The sequence below is a fragment of the Lolium perenne genome, chromosome 6 (genome assembly GCF_019359855.2).
Source record: "Lolium perenne isolate Kyuss_39 chromosome 6, Kyuss_2.0, whole genome shotgun sequence".
In the NCBI taxonomy this organism is placed as follows: domain Eukaryota; kingdom Viridiplantae; phylum Streptophyta; class Magnoliopsida; order Poales; family Poaceae; genus Lolium; species Lolium perenne.
In genome coordinates this window covers 93,821,513-93,838,068 of record NC_067249.2, presented here as the reverse complement: position 1 = coordinate 93,838,068, position 16,556 = coordinate 93,821,513, and the positions used below count along the sequence as shown (strand labels likewise).

At 40.8% G+C, this 16,556-nt stretch overlaps 1 protein-coding gene across 2 annotated transcripts; it reads left to right on the top strand.

Moving 5' to 3' along the window:
• The first annotated feature begins 5,090 nt into the window (after positions 1–5,090).
• On the top strand, positions 5,091–16,183 carry LOC127344939 (uncharacterized). Of its 2 annotated transcripts, none has more exons than XM_051371321.2 (6): positions 5,091–5,447; positions 9,400–9,732; positions 13,082–13,237; positions 14,167–14,471; positions 14,565–15,120; positions 15,461–16,183. In XM_051371321.2, exons 1-6 carry the CDS (start codon positions 5,306–5,308, stop codon positions 15,970–15,972), a joined length of 2,004 nt encoding a protein of 667 aa, XP_051227281.1. In that variant the 5' UTR covers positions 5,091–5,305; the 3' UTR covers positions 15,973–16,183. The 2 variants fall into 2 exon arrangements, with proteins under 2 accessions (XP_051227281.1, XP_051227280.1); XM_051371320.2 differs by having other exon boundaries at positions 14,167–14,477.
• Positions 16,184–16,556: the final 373 nt, after the last annotated feature.

Genomic DNA, 16,556 nt, shown 5'->3' with positions numbered 1-16,556 from the left:
CAACAAACAAAACTAAAATAAACTAAAAACAAAAATAAAGACGCTCTAAGAACAACACATAGCGTATGAAGCAATAAAAAATATAGCGCATAGAGAGATGACCTGTTGCTTTGTTGGAGGGGGAAACTCCGCTAGGATCGCCGCCGGAGGGATATCCACCTTCTCCAACGTCTTCATCATCATCACCATGACCAAGAGGGAGTAGTCCACCGGTTTGTGGCAGTAGCTTGATCCATTTCTCTCATGTTCTTTATAGTTCTTAGTGCCATATGAGCTGCCTATTATAATTATGGTTATATTTGTAATACGTATGTGGTGGATCCTTATTCTATGATATTATTTTATGAGATCTGATCATATTATATTCTAAGATGTATTGATAGATGCATATTATGTACCCCATTCTTAAGTATTTGTTCTGATCAAACATATGTGCAAGAGCGGGTGTGGGGTGTGTGCATTAGATGGGTAGCATGGTTTTAGTGATTGGATAGTGACAATATGTTCAAGATCTATTATGCCGTTGCATTTATTTTGCTACCTCATTAGGGATTAAGTTAATACATGTGCTATGTTCATCACGTGACAGTAGTGGTGGTCTTATTTGTTCAAGGTAGCATATTTGATATTCAAACTTCATGTCAAAGTACTTATTACAATGCTCTGTTAATTTTTAATACAAGATTGACGAAGTTTGTTTTTTGTGGAATATAAGAGAGATATGTTGCATCATCTCTATGCTAGGACGTGGTGCCCGTATTAATTCTGATCTTACATATATTATTATCTGCACCTTCATATCGCATCCATGAACCCCGGTCCACTTTTTATCATAAGAAACACCTTTATATTGCTTTTACCTTGTTTTATATTTGCTTCCCTATTTTAATCCGAAAATACATTTTTTTTACTTTTCTTATTTGGATCGAAAACACCAAAAGCAATCAGCCTCTTACATTTTTTACTTAGTTATTTTATCTAGTCTAGTTTTACTCGCTTTATTTATACTTGTGTTATTTAATTACACGAAACCTTATGCTTGATAACCACACGGTGGAGTTGGGGACACAAAGCATTTACTTTACCTGCAGGATTGCTAGAAGAAGAGAGAAGAATATACTCTTTTGTCCAGTTCCCCGAAAGTTCGATATAAATCCTCGAGTCACCCTTGTGGGGAAAATACTCTGCTGACACAACACTCTGCACTTGGAGTCCCAACTTCATCAGGAACTCAAGTTAGCCATGCTCTAGCTTATGTGTTAAGCAATGAAGGATCAATATATTATGATAGAGCGTGCAAAGATACAAGGTTGACCAAGACGTACTAAGAGTGAAGATTGAATTCAAGTTGGTAAACACATGAAGCATAAAGAGTGTACCACTTTGGATCATGTGATCTTGTGGTATGGTAAGCCTTGTCAATTATGCTTCATGAGCTAACCTACTATCTATCTGCATTTGTGTTGTCTATGTGGGTTAGCTATCTTGTCATGGGCATGCATCAAGAAGTATGATATCATATAGTCCATGTGAGGATGGCATCAAGTATGGATGTCATCAAGGTTGAGAAGGAAAAATTCAATAAGTGTATATCGAGAAGATCATGCTTGAAGCTTGTCGTCCATTTGGTAATAATGGACTTGTGAATATGTGCCTCAATGGAGCTTTCCCGTAGTGGTGTATGGGAAGCAATCATGAGTCTTCACAAAACAACAATGGTCAAGTGGGCATTCCGGCTTGAATGAAGCATGAAACATCATCATCAAGATCAAGCGGGATGCACAAGGCAAATGTATGACCTTGCTAGGTTTCCCTTTTACTGGTCTCAAGGTGGTTGTTGAGAGACCATGTTATAGGATAAATAGCCGCACTATCAATAGGGGCTTTCGGTTGAGTAACTTGATCGCACCGTCTTAGGGAGCTCAATCCTTTGCATTATTTGCATCCCTATATTCTTGTTGCTTCTTGGTGTTTTTTATTTGAGGTCTTGATATTGTTTGTAGCTTTACAACAAGTTCAAGTTCATCTAAAATGAAATTCGTATGCATCTTCTATTGCGTTTTCATGTTTGGAGGTTTTACCGGTTTGATTTTTATAGATAGGCCAAACCTTTTATATTATTGTTCTTACTCAATGGTTGGAATATGATGTTTCGATGCATAATATTGTAGAGCTCGTTGCCGTGATTCCAACGAGCCCAAGATCATCGCAATCGAAGTCTGGATGCAAAAGTTGTCACATTTTCGGCGTGTGGCTCGACATGCCGGGTGCTGATGCCAGGTAGGTCGGCAGCCAGCCCGGTCCTGCCGGGCTCAGTGCCGGGTGGCTCGATTTTTGGCCCAAATGGTCTTATTTTTTAGGGGTCTATAAAAGGGGCTTCGTCCTCATTGTCCCAGGGGTTCTTGAGCACATTTTTGGCCACCACTGTTGAACCTCTTGAGCTGGCTTCTTACCCTTTCCCTATTCTTGCATCTTTGTGAGGGATTTGGAAGGGGAGATCTAGATCTACAATCCCCACCAAACAAATCCTCCTCTAAATAAGGGGAACCCCTTGGATCTAGATCTTGGAGTCATTGGTTGAGTTCCACCATTGTTCTTCCTCTCTAGTTCCCCCATAGCATTTGTTGCTTTGGTGGTATTTGAGAGAGAAGGATTTTAGCACTTTTCTTGGTGTTCTTGCTTTGCATCCTTGCATAGTGTTGATCTCTCCATTACGATTGGTGACATCCTAGTTGGCTTGGCGGTTGGTGCTCTGGTGACCTCTTCGTGGAAGATTGTGAAGAGCCCCGAACTTCTCCTTCGTGGAGGTTGTGAAGTAGTTGTGGAGCTTTTCATCTTTGGAGTGGAGGAAAAGCTAACCAAAAGGGAAAGGCCTTTGTCCTTCGTGAAATTGGCTTGGATAAGAAGGTGAGCCTTCGTGCCGTTCGGGAGACCTTCGCTCTAGCCCGCATATCTCCAACATGACGTACCTCACCTTGCGTGTGTGTGTGGGGGGGGGGGGGAGGGGGCACGGGAATACATCTTCGTTTACACGTGCATCGGTTATCTCTATACCCGAGTTTACTTTCCTTGTGATAGCCATCGTGCTTGAAGTACTTATATCTTTCTATCTGTTATGCTATATATATCTTGTGCCTGTCTTACTTATCTAGGTTGATGCTGTTGCACTTAGTTGAGTCTAGCATATTTAGGTTTTGTGCTTGCAAAATAAACGTTAGTTTAATTCCGTATTCTTACAAGCCAAATTCGTAATAGTTTTTAAAAGGCCTATTCATCCCCTCTAGGCGACATCTCGTCCTTTCAAACGTCACCTTTAAGATTCAAGCCATTTGAGATTATTGACCTCCATAAGCTTTATATATATATATCCCCCCTCCACCAAAGTTGGCCCTAAATGAGCCAAAAGAGAGAGGAGACAAATATTGTGATTCTACTAAGCCAAAAAGTTGGCTCCCTCCTTTGAGCTTGCATCGTGCTTGCCATTCTTGGACTTGTGTGAAACCCTGGACGACTGGAGCATGCAAGGTTGTGGATGCCCCACAAAGTTTGTAAATGGCCAGAAATTGTCTAAAATCTCACAGTAGTGGAAGAGCTCATAATTTTTCTAGCGATCGAGCTCACGAAGAAGAAGGCTATGTCTTCACGATTGTTCTGGAGTTTGTTTAACCTGAACTCTCCAATGGAGATCATATTCTCTCCAAGAACTTGAACTTCAAAAAGAAAATCCCCACGTCGTTGTGCTCCTCTATTTTGGTTATGTTTGTCCTCTTTGGTTAATTAACCTTAGTCTACATCTAACCTTGTTTAGCTTCTTCATCTTGCTTTCTAGAGTAACCTTGCCACATAGGATAGTCCACACAAATGTTTTTTTCTAGATGATTATATTTATCCATATTTCCATAGAGTGAAGGAATTAGTTAAAAATTGTAGTCATGTTCACCAAATCTATAGTCGAAATCTTTGATCTTCCATTACCAATTACATGCCTATTCATCTTAGTGTAAAAAAGAAGCACCATTCCCAACTGCGTGCATCTTTATCATTTATTCCAAGGGAGAATCACTGCAAATGCTAGGTTACCTCTTTCGTTAAACTATATGAGTTAAAACATCATGGACATTTGAAAAATATATACCATCTGTCCTTCGACCCGAGAATTTCACGGGAACACTTTAAATATTAATTAACTACCAATTTTGTTTGCTTTTACGATTTCTCGCACCAAATTCGGAGGCGCTGCCAAGTTTGAATCCGTATGAAATTACACAACAAAATTGTCTACTATTTTAATCAGCCGACTCCACTCTTCTTCATTAGCTCCGCCATGAAGGACTCTAGATTATGGTTAACCACATATAGGAAGAAATTTCAGCTATCTATATAAAGTTATGTGGGAACTTTGGTACAAAGCGAACTAAAGATTATGTTCCGTTTGTTTGAAAATGTTTCTATAGGAACTAGAATGTTAGAACATATAGTCGGAATACGAGAGAGACAAAATCATCAATTTACTAGAAAATGATGAATTAAAATACCATGACGCAACTCCAAGTTCGCAAATCTATTGCCAAGGGAGAGAAAATGCGAACACATCTTATTTGACATCACCATAAGATCAAATTCTATGACAATATATAAATAAATTAATTATATGCACGTGGAGGATAGTGTCGCCACACGAACTCCCCAAAAATACCGGCCTAATCCCTTTGTGAAATTCCACATAATCAATAATTGTGGTGGTACAGTCTTTGGACATTTAATAATTGCGAAACTTGCAAAGTACCGAAAATGACATTGCCCTCCATCCACATCAGTTTGAAAAAAATCACACGACCAGAGAAAAGAGAGAAAAAAGGAAATATCAGCCGAGATATCCAGCGTCCACTCATCCAGAACCCTGCAGAGAACAACAATAAATAAAATAAAAATCATTAAAAGCAAAGAATAATAATAAAAACAGGCAAATAAAATCCACTGGGGTGGGTAGTAGCAGTGGGGGATGTCCCGGGTGGGCAGTGAGCGTGTGAGACGGCCTTGTATTTTCCCGAAAACTATATATAGCTCCGCGCTCCTCCCCTCCCCCCTTTCCCTTTCCCCCACCCACCTCCGCTCCAAGCCCTAGATGTCCCCCTCCCCTGCACCCCGCGCCGCCGCCTGCCCGCGCCGATCCCTCCAGATCTTGCCCCAATCCCACCCCCAGCCGCTTCCCGCCACCCGATTCGGCGCTGGTGCCGCCGGAATCGGCGCCGATTTGGAGCGGTGACTTGGCTGTTTCTTGCGGCCTTTCATCATTTAGAGGGGGATGGACGCTGTGGAGATTCCGCTCCCAGCAAAGGTCGATTTTGGGAAGGTTCTGATTACCGACGGGGTCGACGGAGGCGGCGGCGCCGGCGGGGGCGGGGAGGTTCTCAGGCGCTGTGCAGATGCGGATCGCCGGAACGGCGGTAATTATCTCCCCCTCCTCCTCCTTTTCTTTGATCTCGCTGTGCAGGGTGCTGGTTGGAGTTTTGCTCCTATGGAAAATCGGAAATCATTTCGACTTCTCCTTATCCCCTTGTTGGCGTGATATTCTGTCATACCGGTGGTCACGTTGGAGTGGTTTGTTGGGTCAGTGCCCAGTTTTCATTTTTCCTAGAATAGCCGATGCTTATTGCGGCCAAGACATAAGGGTGGATGTGGTGAGCTGAGCCTTCCAGACCAGAGAGCACTGCGGGATTAATAATACTGTTGTTTTTCTTTCCGGTATAATGATTGACTTGTTGTAGAAGAGTTTGCTATACCTTTCTTGTGGTTCACAGCATCTCACTTGGCTTGAGTGCTGCCATTCTCCTCGAGGAACCTTCTGATTGAGATTTTTTTGGTAGTACCTTGTTTTGCAACCATCTATAGCTTTAAAGGAAAATTCTTTCTGTTTTTGTTTTGTTACTTTTAATTGTTTGTAATCAAACACGATCAGATTGCCAGAGGGTTGACTTAAAAAATGGCAACATCCTGTGGTGTGACGTATTATGGTTTAGTTCTCTTTTTGCGACAAAGCATGTTGGTTTAGCAGATGCCTTCAGAACTTAGTACATACACTTTTTCGATGAAGGATTTGAAGGCACACCTCGCGATTGACTGCAGCTTCACACTGAGAACACGATCTGTTCATCTGAGGGACACGATTTTCTGAAACAAAATCTTTCCTTGCCATTTGCGAAGGATCGCGCGTTTAAATATCCCTGGCAAAGAATGCATTAACACGACTAGTGGTTATATTATCCTCTACTAGCTAAATACCCCCGTGCGTTGCTACCGCATTAAAAACACAAATATGTTCTGCAAAGAGTAAAATTAGTCAATTAGGAGGGCGATATACTGATATTGATCGATTATGAAATAGTTATTGACATACTCTAGATCTCTCTACCGCCTACCGTCCTCTCAAGTTACGTGCGAGACTTGACGCCTTTACCTTGTACTGTCTCCACCTCTTGCATATTTTCTCTGCAAATGCGTAATCCTCGTCATCGCCAGGGCTTACGAACCAATCATACTTGTTGGTGCACAAGCAAAGTTACTCGCAACTAAAGCCCTAGAAGAATGAAAACAAGACTGAATGTACATCATGCAATAAAAAAAAAATACAGGGACATCTATATCTCAGTCGAGTGTGGCGGCGAGTTTTGGCAGCGCGAGTCAGGCACCAGGGTCGATCTTCCACGACGAGAATGGTAGAATTCGGATGGTAGGATTTGGGCGGCGAGGTACTTACACGTGTATTAATCTCGCAAGGTTGCTAGTTAACACACCATACAAAAATTCATACGACGTGCACCATTTTTTTTTGACAATTTAAAGTAGCAAATAGTATATGGTAGAGATACGTGAGCTGAATTCAGCGATCGCACCAATTATTAATTAGCCAGTTGTTAACTTTCTTTCTGAGTGAGGCCAGTTGGTAACTAACCTGCCTCATGCATGCGTTCGTTTGCTGGTCGATCCGTTACTTTTGTTCTTGTGGACCACGTGGTATGTTGCCATGTTGGTCTGGCTTGTTTTGCGTTTCAGTCACGCACGGACACGGCCGTTGCAGCTGGATCAAGACGGACAAGGATACTGATTCGGTCACTACTGGTATGTGTTCTGCGCCGATGCGATGCGTTCAGCCATACAGAATTTGGACTGGCCCACTTCGGTTAGGCCTTGCCTGGGCCGGGCTGCCACCGGGGGCCACGGAGGAACGTTTCTGCATGTTTCGTCAATTGTTTTCTTCAAGTTTTGTCCCACGTCATGTAGACAGTTAAGCTGAGGATGTAAGGGTCGAGTGTTTTCTTTTACCGATCGATCCAAACCAAGTCAACATGGCCGTGCCATCATCACCGATTCCAACTTTATAGTAAAGATTTGATTTTCTTTGTACATCATTTGTCACTTTGTTATCGAAGAGCTATGTATACCATCACATGAGAACAATGATGCTTCTTGCACCAATTGGTTACTTCGGAGTCATCTTATGCATGGTGAAGGTTGCATGCCAGGCGAGGCGCTAACCCCACTCTAGCCCCCTCTGTTCCACAGGGCTCAAGATGAGGCACGCAAGGGAGCATGAACAGCTTGCCTGATACACTCGTGCGCAAGAGGTGCTATGGAGAAATTCAGAGTGGTTGATATTATGAATCGTTCTATAACGCTATGCGCAAGTTGTGGTAAAATCATCCCTGTAAAGAACTGCCCTTTTCCATCTTCGTGATGGCAAGTTCTGGCTCGTGAACTTCAAAAGTGGGTGCTAGGGTTGGGGGATATTATCCAAGGATGACAATGTGTTGATGCTCATGTGGCATGGGTGTCTGTGGAGCAATAATACCTAATAGCGCTTTTGGGCACCCAATGTCCTAATTGCGAGTAGAACCTGACTCTTGGAATAGTGGGGACTTGATCTCGCACGGAGGCTCTGTACCTCATTGGATTGAGGAGGTGCGTGTAGAGGTTTATAATTGACTGTCCAGAGGACTGGCCTTGAAAGGAGGGTGCCTGGGATCAGGTAGCTGGGGAGCCTTGCCCTTAGAGTGAGGAGATAGACAATCGAGAAAGGTGAAACCCTGTCCTTTGATCAAGGAGCTACTGCAATTGAGTGCCCATAGAGGCATGTGCTGATTGAGGGAGGCAACCTTGTCTGGCTGATCGATCCTTGAAAGTCAAGTTCTTGTACAAAGTATTTGTAGTAAATGCAACTGAGCTTATTTACTTGTGCAGTTGTGCGGTAATAGATGTTTTTGTTCTTCTGCTGATGTTTGCGACTTGATTGAGTATTTAAAGGCTTGTGGTCCACATAGTCTAAAGATGTAAGTTTCACGTGTTTGAGTAGAGCACCTGTAGTAAATGCAACTGAAGTGCAGCAGTTACACCATCTGTTCCCCGTGTCTGGCAATTGTTAGTTACTTTTTACCTTGTGAATCGTGCCAAACTTGATACTACTAGTTTCCAATACTTGTTCTTCTTATTTACATTTTCTGTGGTTATGAATTTTATTTGTATTTTTTTGTTTTACCTTTGTTCTAATTTGAACATTCACACTTCTGCAAAACGACAATTTATAAGTTATAAAATTATCCACCCGATCTACCTAGGTGTAATTTTCTGTATTTTTAGTTATGCAAAGCTTCTTTAGAGGCCTTTGAGATGCTAGATACACAACACCATCACTATGTGCCCATGCATCTATGAATGCGAAGCTTGTACATGAAGCCTTTTTTTCCTACCAGGTGTAATTACACCCACGTATGTTTTCATAGAATCTAGGTTGTATCCTTCATACCGGGCACTATGTACTTGTAGTTTGTAGTATACACGGATATTTAGGTAGTATATATACCACGTTTTAGGTAGTGTGTACCATTTTTTTTGGAAATACTCTTTTGTATGTACACATATGAAGTTATTTATGAAATATATCAAAACTATGGATGCACACATATGAAGTTATTTATGAAATATATCAAAAACTATGGATGCACTTGGATTTTTTTCATGTAGTTGGCATTCTATAATCTTAGAATTATGGTATGAGTATATTCAAAGTGATAAAGTAGTGTACATACTACTCCATGGTAGTATATGAGACATGGGAGTAACTACGCCCGGTAGTAGGATATATATCTCCTACCATGTATATACTCATTACGTTTCCACAGATGTGTGAAACTCGATATCTCTCTGGGGCTTGGATTGGATGTTGCATTGCTGTTTCCTTTTCCTGACGTCAAATTCAGTGATATCTTGTAACCTTCAAGTACTTCTTGATATCCTTTCTTAAACGTGTCACTTAATATGTTTCATCTGCCGTAAGGTTTTGTCTTTCATATGTTTGACTTCTGGCGACTGATTTACTAATCAATCTAAATCATGTATGGGCAGATGTGAAGCAGCACAACCAGAACGCAGAAAGCAGTTCATCCTATAAAAATAAGAGGACTTCTTTGGAGGTATCGATGCAAAAATCTCTTGCTGGCAGTAAGTCTGAGAACGGCAAGCGGGATTACACTGGAACTGGTACCGTTCCTGTTCCATCCTTGCATAAGCAAGCTAGCAAGATACCTACCAAAAAGACCATAAAGTTGCTGGATGGACCACCTTGTCCAAAAAGACCAAAGCTAGAGCCAGCTCAAAACACTAGAGCTGTTGAAGCTAAGGGCCATGAATCATTGCCACATAAGATTGTGCCTGAAATGACACAATGCACAGCATCTGGTAAGTTATGAAGTTTCATTTCTTCATTTATGTGTATCTAATTTGACATAACAAAACTTCTATTTTGATGACTTACCAAATGACTCTGCATGTGTTAATGGATTTGTTCAGAGCTACATATCCTAATTTTGGGCTAAATGCATGTTGCCATCTTTTGAATCAATACTATGTTTCCATTGCACTTGTTTCTCTAACATTTCTCTGTTATTTTGGCCTCTGTAGAATACATCATCACAAAGTAGCAATTTTACAGTAGTCTTTGCAATTTATATAAGTAGGTACGTTGAAACTCAAAGGTTTGACCATTAAATTTGAAGTATTGAGGCAAAATAAAATAAAATTTTGCTACACAAATATTTCCTGTCAAATGTTGGAGTGTTCTTGCTTACGTTCTGTTCTCCTACATGCTGGCAAATTGACAATAGTGAGATGGATGTCAAGTTTATGGGAACCAATAATTACGAGTCGCTGAGTCTCGGATACCGACTCAAAGACTAGTCGCGACTAGTCTCGACTAGTGCTAGACTAGTCGATATGTAGTCGAGCTGTAACTACTGAAACATACTAAGTAACTAGTCTACTAATAGTAGTAATATTGATGGCATAGGGAGTGGAGAGGAACCTGATACTGTGGCAATTGCGTCCAGTGGGCAGGGCCTCCATTTCTTCACCGGCCTACATCAAATGAAAAATTAATCATATTTGTGCTGTCAAACTGGTTGTACACTCCAGCAGACCAGCACATGCATAAAATATAACTTCAGCACTCAAGGAACATTTTTCAAGAAAATGCAAAGACTTCACGTTTCTTTTCATTGAACAGAAGAAGGGTACAAGCCTCCTAGGAGGTGATTACATCATTCGTTACAGAGATTTAGTGGACCACTCAAGGAACATCAAGACAGCAAACAAATGAGTTCAACACCACCCAGGTTCAACATAGGTTACATAACAATATAAGTACAGATGCACAAGGCCACAAGCAAATAAATAAGTTCAACACAACATCTCCAGCAAACTAAATTTCGGAGTGTTCTCATATCAATCAATATCCACTTTGAGTTCTTGATCTTTCTCATTCTGTTGCATAGAATCATCATTGTCATCACAATCGTTCTCCATGTCACTGTCATCAACCTCTTCGAGTTCAGCCCTCAACTCTGGATCATTCACAATCAGATTTGGCACCCTCCTTCCATAGGTGATATAAGGGCTGGTGGGTTGACTAGTCGCTCACTAGCATCACCACGAGCTCTCCTCGGAAAGTTGTGGCCTTGTAGACCCTCTGTTGCACCCAAGGCCTCATCAACTTGAGACCAACATAATGTATTAGAACCATCACCGTCAAGTCCTTGAGCTTCATTTTGATGAACCAATTCAGCATTGATATCGAACAACTCATTATCCCATTGAAATTCTTCTAGGATAAGAGTATTAGCCCTCTTTCCTTCCGATCCTTCCTCACGCAGCTTTTGAAACCTATTTTCCATTTGCCGGTTGTATGAGACACACGGAAGCTTGTTCAATCTTTTCTACTCTAAGCGGTTTTTCCCTTTGGTATGGACCTGCAAACAAAAAAAATCCATGAGAAGTTGCTGCTGCAGTAATAATATAAAATACCAAAATATCCAATTGCTAATTACTTACATGAGAAAATACGCTCCAAGTGTGCTCTCAGCCGGATGATGGAGCACATAGACTAATGATTCACTGGGCAAGACATTGGAGTTAATAAGCAAGACCACCATATGCACCCCACCAAAGCACTACGAAAGTAGCAATTCATACACCATACATACAGCCACAAAAATCAGCAAATAAAGAAATCAAGAAGCAACTAGAATCACTTATGAGGACTCTTTTTCCCACGATATTTAATTGCCATTTGCTTCATGAAACAAATACCTTCTGTCCTCTCGTATCATCAGCTAGATTGCTTATCTTGGATTGGAGATCATCATCGGGCACCATCTTCCATAGCACACCATTGAACATGGAACGCAGCCGTGTAGCTAGTCTCTTGTTGGTCTCTTGAATGGCAAAAAGCTTGCTTGGGTTCAGGAACAAGGCAGCACCATGTAGCTTTCGATCCATCTGATTATCCCACCTGCTCTCAATAATGGCTAGCACTTGAGAACACAGCCCTTCCCTTTGAGATAAAGCTTCATTTATGTGCATCTTTGCAACATCCATGGCAGCCCAACATCACTGGGAAACATTTCATAACCAGTCTTAGTGGAGGTGTAATTATGTTTTGCTGGGTGGGTTACAAGGATAGTTTGCTCTAATACTGCCAAGTGTCAACTGTAGCACTATTGAGTTCATAGGGGCATAACTCCAGGGATTAATTTAGTAATAGAGGTAATGTGCAGTATCAAGGGGACTCACCAGCTTCCTCACATTCAAATAGATTATTACCATTCACGGGATTCTTCTCCTTAATTTTTATGCGAAATGTACCATTGTTCTGATTTCAGAGATCTTTTCTCTTGGTGTTCTTTGATTTGTCTATGTTTTGTTTTCACAGGCTATAGTAGTGATCAATTGTTGACGTGTCAGAGTAAACTAGACCTATTCATCTTAATAGTGACTGATATACTCACAAGTGATATATACGTAGTAATGCATATATTTTAGTAGATTTAAGTAGTTAAATTTTCTTGCTTCTATGCACAGAAACCCATAATAGTGTTCCAAGTAGTAAAAAAACCCTCGCAATACATTCAATTTTTTTAACAGACAGTATGCTCCACATAAATAAAAATGGCCCAGTATGTCACTGGTTTCTCCTGTTTCTAACTCACTAGCTTGATGGTTAGGATCTCATGGTCCAAAATTGTTCTTTGGTGCATATTTCCGTGTTCAATGGGTGTGGATGCTGCTGTCTCTTCTTCTGAATGACTAATTGTCCGTACTATTGGTAGGGCGAGTTGGTACAAGAGCTTGCCATGTCTGCTTTTCAATTTTGTCCTTCATAATTTGTTAATACAGTTGGCAGGCTTTTCTTGGTTTAGTCTTTTGACTCTTTTCTGTTGAAATATTGTATTGTGTCAGTGGTGTTTATTGCTCGGCTCTATTCTTTGAGGCAATATGATATTTTTATGTGTGTTCACATTGCGAGATGGATTTAAATGTTATTTGTGATTCATGTTTTTGATCCATTTGATACTCCATTTTGGATCACAACTTGCTTTTACAACATGACATTCACTGCTTTTGTACTCCATATTTGATATAGCTCTACCTTGTGCAAGCAGTCATTTATTTATTCTATGTAATGTCAATGCTTCCTGTTAGTTTGATATTCTAATAATAATTGTGTTTCACACCTTAATTTAATTGTACACAGAAAAATCAAGGCTGTTAAAGCAAAAGCGTTTTTCTGATGCGAAGAGAATTGACAAGAAGAATGCTAGGTCTGGTGTCAGATCTAAATATGATTGTTTCACATCAAAGTCTGGTTATGGAAATTATGATTCCAGTTTCTTGGGAAACGGCGTGCTTGGTATGTAGTAACTGGTTGCAACTATGATTTATATATTGATTTTCTTTCTTAGTTATATTTCTTTTCATGCCTTATCATAATGCGAACTTTCTTACTTTTCCACATTTGGACATATTAGGCCATTATACATTGTATGTTAGCTCTTAATTTATCAGCATGCAGTTTCTACATAATACAGGATACTTTCGAAATGGTCCAAAGATATAGATCTGTTAAGTCATCATTTGAACTTTTATCACTTCATCAAGACAAGGGTTATGCCTGTTTTCTCTTAATTGGAAAGGTGATATGCCAGTGTCACATCTAGTCCTATTCACATATCAATGCCCTTCTGGCAGTACACAACTCATTTACCTTGCACTTAAATTTTGCTCACACAAAGATCGACACTGACTATGGCTGTATGCCAGAATCTTCTACATATCAGTGTTTTTAATATGTGTAACCGCCAGCATGACTAGTATAGTAGTATGACACTTCACGATGTTGGTTGCTTAACATATTTGCTCCCCATTGGCATTTGCATCCATAAGAAAGACCTTTTGCGTGGCACTTCACTAGTACATGCATAATTTTTACTTAAATCTACACAACTGAGTACCATTCAATATTTGCTTCCCGTTGGCATTTGCATCCATAAGAAAGACCTTTTGCATGGCACTTCACTAGTACATGCATAATTTTTACTTAAATCTACACAACTGAGTACCATGCAATATTTGCTCCCCATTGGCATTTGCATCCATAAGAATGACCTTTTCTTTTATTTCCATGTATTTATGAAGGGATCATTTATGAATATCCTTCAGGATGATTACGATAGTATTGTAATGGGAGAAAACCATGCTACTGGTTTACTTCTAGGCTAATTATTGTTGATCATATATATTCTTGCATGACACCTTACAGTGTTTTAACTGTTCTTTTAGGAGCTCATGGCCTTAAACCTGATATCCGTGACATCACAAATAACGTCGAGAATCTCCCATTGAGCGAACTTCTGGATGGCACTCACAAATATTCCAGCCTAGGAAGAGAAAAGGGAAAGAAGGTATTGCACACAAAAGATGAACTCCTTGTGTCCGTCAGAAAAGCCTTTTCTATGCTATCTGACGTGGACTGTAGTCACGGGAAGGATGCTAATTTCACCCCGAGTCCTAGGCTGCATTCAGCAAGTACCTCCAGCTGTGATATCAAAGACCAGTGTAGTGACAAACCATCCACTTTGGTTAAGGTAAAGGTAAGTGTAATTATGTTTGAATCATTAGCATGTCTTGAAGCACCTCATAATTCCATTCATCCTTATTTTAATTCTACGACTGCACAGGACCCTTTACAAACAGAGGTCTGTAATACTATTCTTCATTGTCCAAAGGATATCCTAAGCCGTTTAACACTTCCCCATGGGCACGATCTTGATTCTCTTTTATCAGCTGGAAGTGAGTGCTCAGCTGCAGTGCCTTCCATGACTATTCATGGAGCTAGTTTGCCCCCATTTCCTTGGTCATACTCACAAGCTGGGGGTTATCGACCAAGTGTTGACTCCGGTAAACATGGATCAAGTAGGAGTAACTCACATTGGCAGTGGATGAGAGTCGGACCATATCCCTCTGCTCTAGATTATGAAGATTCAACTGTCCATAAAATTGATGATCTTCTTCAAGAAATGGATACGGTGAAGTCAACTATCATTGATTCATGTGGCAGGCAATCTAATTTATGCGGCACAGAATCAACTTCTGGATCGCTTGGACAAACTATTTGCTCAAAAAAGATTGGAAGCGAGCATGGCCCGCAACTACTGCATTCACTAGACCATGGGGGCACCTCAGATAGCTTCCAGAGGAATGATGGTGGACGTTCTCTTCTAAAAACACCTCAAGGTATGAAACAATTTAGTAAGGAATAAATTCAAAGTTGTTTAATTAATTGAAAATCGTTGCTCTCATAGTTTTGTTGTATATAGATATAAAATATTATTGTTATAGTGATTACGTAAAGTATTATTCATGTTACATCGCTTTTTGGTCATACTAGTTACTTATATGCATCCCATGCTACAGCTTAAAGATTATGCAAGTGCATGCAGTATCAAATCCTTTTGAATACTGCAGGTTTCTAGTTGACCATGCTTACTTCTTTCTTGGGTTTCATTTTTTTATCATGCATTTTAAACTGTTCAATTTTTATTAGTCGGCTGATATGAGTTGTCCATGATCTCAGCATCGCGGAAGGTATTGCGTGCTGCTGAGACCCTGTGTGATATGAAAAGTAGCACTGAAGGGTGGAGCGCGCAAGGATATAGCAACAGAACAATTAAGTTGCCAAAGTCACCTCCGGAAAAGGTGAAAGTCCGCAAGCCGTCATCCCCATTCGGTACAGCCGAGAGCTCATCAGGCTCTCGGAATAGTGATGCAGCTCTAACCGGAAATGGCCACTCTACCAAGAAAATAGTAGATAGGAAGAATGACTCTGCATGCATGAGCAACCCAGGGAAAGGCTCTATTAGGTGGCCTGTTCCTATCGAAGATGCAGCATCTCCCGTCAGACCCGAGAAGGCCCTTACACCTGATGCAAGACAAACACATGGCAATGCCGCGAGGCATCCAATCCATGTATCGTCGCAGGCACGGCTTGAGAAGGAGTACGAAAATCAGCAGAAACTGAGGAAAGCAACATTGGCCTCGTCTCTAGGATCAGGAGATTGGAATAGGGAGAGGAGCAGGAGAATGTGAATTGTACATTATTATTCATGTTGACACCATAGGAGGCAGCAATATATCGTCTGGGGACAGCATAAACCAGGCAACAACTGTTTCATAAGAGGTAACAGGACATTGAGAGATGCATTAATTTAGGCGGTGGATGATGTATTTATCAGGCATTTGTTGGCGGAATTGTTGTAAAAGGTGTAGTCTTCTCTTTACTATTTGCCATATTGTCACATGTCTTTCCGCGTCACCTTCTGCTCTGCCTCTGTGTTAGTAATTTAGCTTGGTCAAAAGCAATAATAGGACAGGCGGTTAGTTGCATTCCTGCAGCAGTTCTCATCTTCATTTTTTTTTGACGATGTACGCTTGTAGTCATACATTACTTGTATTTTTAAACATAACAGTCTGCATACAATCAACAGGGCACAAGGAACATACAAACGGTTGCACCACTGCAAACCGCCGTCGTTGCAACTAACAAGCACACGTGTCTTTTGATGTTGCTGGAGAAAAAGAGTACTACGTACCTAGCCCCCTAGCCATGAGGTCTTGATGAGTTGTGATACCCACCAACCTCGTTAGATTAGTTAGTTGGGTAGACCAACTCA